The 6,710-nt window shown below is 44.3% G+C and overlaps 1 protein-coding gene across 1 annotated transcript; it reads left to right on the top strand.

Annotated features, from left to right (window-relative positions):
- The first annotated feature begins 743 nt into the window (after positions 1–743).
- LOC147642132 (G-type lectin S-receptor-like serine/threonine-protein kinase SD2-5) lies at positions 744–3,670 on the top strand. The gene has a single exon (XM_086773413.1). The coding sequence runs from the start codon at positions 864–866 to the stop codon at positions 3,582–3,584; it is 2,721 nt and encodes a 906-aa protein (XP_086629539.1). The 5' UTR covers positions 744–863; the 3' UTR covers positions 3,585–3,670.
- The last annotated feature ends 3,040 nt before the right edge of the window (positions 3,671–6,710 follow it).

The raw sequence follows: 6,710 nt of genomic DNA, 5'->3' as shown, positions 1-6,710 counted from the left end.
TTTTTGGTGTTTGAATTTTAGACTTTTGTAAATTGTGACTTCAAACTTATAAAGCTCACCACCATCCCACATCTATGGGGACTATGGCATATGCATTATTGATGTTCCACCTTGGACTTAATTGGTTTAGGACTTTTACAAACATTCCACACTCCTAGCAATGCTACCAATAATAATTATTGAGGACTTTTACAAACATCCCACACTCCTAGCAATGCAACCAATAATAATTAGATTGAATTACACCATTTATTGAAAAAAAAAATTGTAATATGCAATTCAAACAAACATTTACGTCACCATGTGGAAAAGTCAATAATAGATATTGTGACAATTACATGTTTGAATACAAAATTTGGGTTTTCCATTTTTTCTATTTAAAAGACTCTTGAAAGATTAAAAAACTGAAGTAAGAGGTAAATAAAAACTTTACTTTTTTCACATGCACACCTCTCCCTTTTTGGTCAATAAATTCAAGGAACGAACAGTACATTGAATTTATGGTTACTCTTTTATTAAACTTGCTTCCTTGTATATGAATTAATAGTCACATTGTTTTTAAATGAATAAAGAGAATTGTATTGACACTCCAAAGAAGGGAAATTACATCATCACGCCCTGTAAAAGAATGAAGGTTGTGTAAGTGCTTAGGAAATTAATAGTCACATTGTAAAGTGAAGTAATTAACTCTCTCAAACTAAAATATATGCATAAAATACACACACATAAAGTGACTATCACACGGCGGAAAACTGTGTGTGTTGAATGACGAACGTTCTAAGCTGCTGACGGCTCTCACGGTTGGCTGCGCTTTGTATTTAAAAGCTTAGGTTAAGCGCTTAAATCGGTGTTGGTTAAGGGGGATGGGCACCGGCATCGATTCACAAGCTGGTTTTGAGTTGCTGCTGCAGATGCTCTTGTTATTATTGCAGATCCTCATGATTCTTCCTGCAGAGCACCACCTCGCGTCTGCCGCTGCGCCCGCCGTCGCTAATTACATCGCCTCCAGCTCCGTTGATCAGGCATCAGCTGCTGTTTTCGTTTATCCCAATTTCACAGCATTCAACAATGAATCCTCGGACTACAACTTCGTGGGCCTCAGCTTCGATCAGAAGCTGTTCGGGAGGTCGGCGGGCATCGACACCAACCATAGCACCAGCATCGTCTTCGGCCTTTTCTTCATCACCAGCGCAGAGCAAACCGCCTCAGAGAATCCCACATTCTATCTCGCGCTCGTTGCCTACGACAACCGCAGGAACAGGCCTTACAACGGGCAGGTCATCTGGACCGCAAACACACTCTCTCCTGTCCATGAGAACGCATGCCTTTACTTCAGCCCTCATGGCGACCTTCAACTCCTGGATTCTGATGGCTCCCTCAATTGGCACACCAACACCTCCAACCAAGGCGTCTCCTCCATGGAAATCACCTTTGTAGGTAACATCCTCCTCAAAACGGCTAACAATACCATCGCTTGGCAATCCTTTGACCATCCCACTAACACTCTTATGATCTTTCAAGTACTCAAAATCGGCCAAAAGCTTTTCAACTGGGATCTGGAGGCCAATTCCTCCTCTGGCACCTATACCATGGTTATGCAGCCCGGTGGGCTTGCTCTTTCCGCCAGTTTCAGCTCATCTGACAGTCCTTTGCCATACTGGATATGGAGCTTCAATAGCAATACATCCTTGTATGCTGCCTTCTGTTGGGATGAAAGTGGTGTTGTAAGCCTAGATCTCTTGTCAAACTTGTCTGCCATCATGGATACCCAACAAGTCTCAACCACGGCATGTGCCGCGGCAAGCTCCCAGCAAAGAAAAGTCATTCTAGACCCTCAAATTCACAAGATGAACATCACTTATGCCACTTTTCTCCGATTAGAAGAAGATGGAGATCTTAATGTCTATACAGTAAATGATACTAGCTGGTTAAGTAGTTCTACGTCCTGGTACCTGTTCTATACCTTGTTTGAGAACAATGTATGTGGATTGCCAGATTATTGTGGCTCCTATGGTGTGTGTGATAATAGTACCCAAACTTGCAGGCCGTGCCAAAATACATCATCTTTACATTCATTCAACTCTTCAAATCTGCAATTAAGTTGCCAGCAAGAGACACTGACATGTCCTTCAGAGGGCAACATTACTATGTCTTCAGCTATGACGCAGATTGATTATTTTCCACTCAAATATTTCATGGAAGGAAACACCAATGTGAGCTCTGAGCAGGACTGCCAAAATCTGTGCTTGCAGAACTGCTCGTGTGCTGCTGCATTCTTCCAAGCAAACACCACTTCTTGCTTTCTAGTTACAGACCACTTAGGTAGCCTCCAGCTAGTGAACAGTTCCAAGTGGGCTTTCTTCCTCAAGCTTTCTCAAGCAACTGAAGCACCAACAAGATCAACCTCTCAGTCTGAGAAGGTACATGCTATTGGTTATGCTTTGCTAACCTTCGTGACATTATCCTTTACTTTGGGATGTATACTGCTGATCGTCAAAAAATCCAGAAAATCAGATGAGGATGATGAGTTTGAGAACGAGCTTTTAGAGTCTAGCTGGCTTGGTGTGAAACCCAGAAGATTTTCATGGAAGGAGCTACATGATTACACAGGTGGTTTCAGCAATGCGCTTGGGAGTGGAGGATTTGGCACAGTGTTCAGGGGAGCCTTGGCAGACGGCACAGAGTTTGCTGTGAAGGAGCTCAAAGATGGCTCCGTACAGGGCAAGAAAGAATTCTATGCTGAGGTGTCAATCCTCAGCAGGATCCACCACATGAACCTTGTGCACTTGATAGGGTATTGTGTGGAGGGAAGGAACAGGCTTCTTGTGTATGAGTACATGGTGAATGGGTCCCTTGATGCATGGTTGTTCTCAGATGACAAAAAGGGGCAAGACCATGCACTGACATGGCAAATGCGGTTTGATATTGCAGTTGGAACAGCCCGGGGTTTGGCTTATTTGCACGAGGAGTGCAGAGACCGGGTCATACACATGGATTTGAAGCCTCAGAATGTACTCTTGGATGGGAATTTTTCACCCAAGATATCTGATTTTGGGATGTCAAGGCTCATGGCAAGGGAGCAGAGTGTGGTGGTGACCACAATGAGGGGGACACCTGGCTACTTAGCACCTGAGTGGCTTACGGATTATGTAGTGACAGAGAAGAGTGATGTGTACAGTTTTGGGGTAGTGTTGTTGGAGTTGGTGAGTGGAAGGAAAGTGAAGGAAATGAAGCAGTGGAAGCTCATTGCAGGCATGGTAAACACAGTAGATAGAGTGACTGGTGTGGTGGTGGATAAGAGGCTGGACAAGGGTAGTGTGAAGCAAGAGGAAGCTAGGAGGATGGTGGAGGTGGCACTTTTGTGTGTGCAAGGGGACCCTGCTACAAGGCCATCCATGACTGGGGTTGTGAAGATGCTGGAAGGGGAAGTGGGCATACCTCCTCTCAATCATGAGGACCATAATGACAGCATGATGAGGAAGTTCGAGATGATAAGTTCATCAAATTCAGGAAGCAGCTTTTGGGGCTCTAATGCCACCTCCTCCTCCAACTCCATCAAAACTGAACCCACCCTCCTCCCATGACCGATGTTGTCTGTAGGGTTCACATAAGAAGCCCCTTGTGTAAAAAATTGATGCTAGTAACTTTTAAGAACTCCATTCATGTGGATAGCCGCATTTGTTTTCTTGCTGTACTTACAATCTACAGGTTCCAACATGAGGATTGTCTTTGTTACACAACTTCATAAATACTCTTAACTACCTAAAGTTACAAAATCTGTGTTAAAGCAATGAGAAGTTACTAGTTGAGAGACTTCTCCCAGCGTTTTACAAGCACCAACAAAGGCTATATTTTGTTGATTCAAGTACACGTTTACGGTAAAGTTGAAAACATGAGGAGGGCTATGTTGGTGTTTGGAACCAGCAAAAGATAAATAAAAATAGTTAGAGGAGTGGCATGAATACCTAGGACAAGAAGCATGAATGGGAAACTTCTCTCTCTCTCTCTCTCTCTCTCTCTCACACACACACACACACACACACACACTCTCATATTCATGTGGTCACATGAGACTAGCTTCTAGAATTGGAGTTAAAAGTTGGATGAGGAGCCTCATAAGCTGCTTCCAAGTTCCTGCATCGAACAGGCTTACCATTGTCATGTGCATGCTAGTTCCCAAGGCTATTTCCTAAAGGGCCAACAGATAAAGAACATGATCAGAACCAGTTCCAGGAGCTTGTGCTGCTTGTATGGGCAAGGAAGCCTTGTGGAGAGAACCAGGTGGCTGTCGGCCAGCGCATGAAGGGATTTATCTCCTGTCCGCTGAAGCAGATGGATATGATTTTTCTAGGACCTGTTTGACATCAGGTCGGCTAGTCCATGAGGACTCCCAAGGCCCATATAATGCATAGTTTGCTCATTGGCTAGATCATTCAGTCCACTAGGGGTTAAGTCACTAGATGTAGGAGTCAAGAACCTTTTTGATGGCAACCAAAGGCTGCCATGGCTAAGACTTGTACACTTTTTTTTACTATATGAATTTACTGAAACTCAGCTATCTCTCTCTCTTTTCTCTCCATCTTTCTTGCTTGTGTTTTGCATCAGGTTGTTCCAGGATGGTGTTTAGGGTTGAAAGAAGACTCCCAGAGTTTCCGTATGTGACAACCATCTCCATCTCCATCTTCCTAATTATGGCCGCTTGCTCTACCTCATCGTCTTCAATATCAAGGGGCTCAGGTATGCACACCTCCCATTCTAGCATCTTGACTGTCATGGATGGCCTAGCCTTAGGCTCCCCTTGCACACATAAAAGAGCCACCTCCACCATCCTCTTAGCATCTTCTTTCACACATAACCTTATTGGAATTATCAGAGTCTTAGTGGTGTGCACCCCAGTTTTCTACATGGTATTAGAGTCATCAACTCTGCGTTTTTCTGTAGAGCTCCACCTGTTGTCTGGAGGCGCCACCAAGATGCACTACTGAAACCTTGTGCTCCCTCTAGCAGCCGTCACTACAAAGCCGCGCAGACGTCATCAGAGCCTATTGGGCTACGTTATCTCCATCCATTGTTTCCAAAAGTAGGAACCTTGGAAACGATGCCGCAAAAGGATCTTCATCGGCATCGGCGAGGGCCTCAAATTTTTTGATTCTATTTATGTTTTAAGTCTACGGTTCTCTTCCCGTGCGTGTGCGTGTGGGGGATGGGTAACTAAGCAATAATGTGCGTGTGTGTGTGGGGGGGGGAGTGGGGGTGGGGGGGGAGGGGTAACTAAGCAATAATCTCATCTTCGGTCATCAGTTGATTGAGGGAATAGCATGGCTAGGTCGCCGCTTTGTAGTGATGTGATGGAGTTGGAGGTTTGTTGCTTCTTTTTTGCGTCCGGGTCTCACCACCTTTGCTCCTGGGGGGGTGTTGGAATTATCAAAGTCTCAGTGGTATGAAATGTAGTTTCTAGTTCTTTTGGTGTGAACACTCTAGGTGTGAACCACGTCTTAGTAAGGGTCAGAAGATAAGGCTTTAGTGCCTATAAATTCATTGTACATGGTGTGAGTATTATGATCTAATACAATCATTATGTTCATGTGCAATCTCTCTCTTACTTGAGCTCCATCTTGTCTCTCCCTCAAGTCTCATCTCTCTCCACTGCACATTAATCTTCCATCCTCCATAGATCTTGGTGCACCCCAGTTTTCTACAAACCTCTCATCCACCACACTCATCAAATCATATGCAGTGATGATTACCGTGCAAAGCTTAAGCTTCCACTCCATCAACTACTTCACTTTTTTCCTACTTATAATCACCAACCCCCCCAAAGCTGTACGCACCACTCTTCTCTGTGTAAGAGCAGAGGTGTGCCCCTCATGTGGTGGTCATCACTATTAGGGTTAGGGTTACACATAGACATGAACACACATAGAATGAACAACAGCAAGCACTCTCAAGAGAGAGATGGTGATAGATGCTCACACAAAGAAGATAACATACAATGTGTAGAGCTTGGGGGTTGACTCCACAATATCAAAATACAATAAATGAGTGGTGTCCTTTCACACCTAATACCCAAGGGAAAAAATCCAAAGAGAGAAAAGTGCCCTTGGTTAGCCCATGTTCACATGTGGGACTACTCATAGCATATATGCCAATAAATCCCCCCTGTGTAGTGGCAATGTGAACCTTTACAAGGTCTGCCAAGAACAGATCACTCTTTGTAGAAGAGTAAGCCTAAAAGCTTTGCGGAAAGCTTCAAACTTTCTCGAGGGAACGCCTTCATGAACAGATATGCAACATTGTCCTGTGAAGAGCAGTAAGACAATGAGGTCTCCCCTGCATGAATCCTCTGCCTGATATAGTGATAATGAATCTCTATGTGCTTAGTACGTGCATGAAACAGTGGGTTTCATGCCACGGCTATAGCACTTTGACTATGACTGAGTATGGTGGTGGGTGTCTGCTAACACTTACAAAGATCAGTCATCAATCTCCTCAGCCATACACAATCTACTGTGGCTGTAAAGGCTGCCCTGTACTCAGCCTCACAAGTAGATGTGGCAACAGTGGGTTGTTTTTTGCTCAACCATGCTATGCATGCATGCTCCAAAAAGAAACAATTCCCACTGATGGATTGCCGTGAACCATAGTCACCAGCCCAGTTGTATGTAGTTGTAGCTGTAAGCTACCCCCCGAGATATACCAACGCAAGATCC

This window comes from Cibotium barometz, chromosome 1 (genome assembly GCF_041138505.1).
Source record: "Cibotium barometz isolate CiBa-2024 chromosome 1, ASM4113850v1, whole genome shotgun sequence".
In the NCBI taxonomy this organism is placed as follows: Eukaryota; Viridiplantae; Streptophyta; class Polypodiopsida; order Cyatheales; family Cibotiaceae; genus Cibotium; species Cibotium barometz.
Note: the sequence above shows the minus strand (reverse complement) of the source record. Positions and strands in the feature narration are given on the sequence as shown.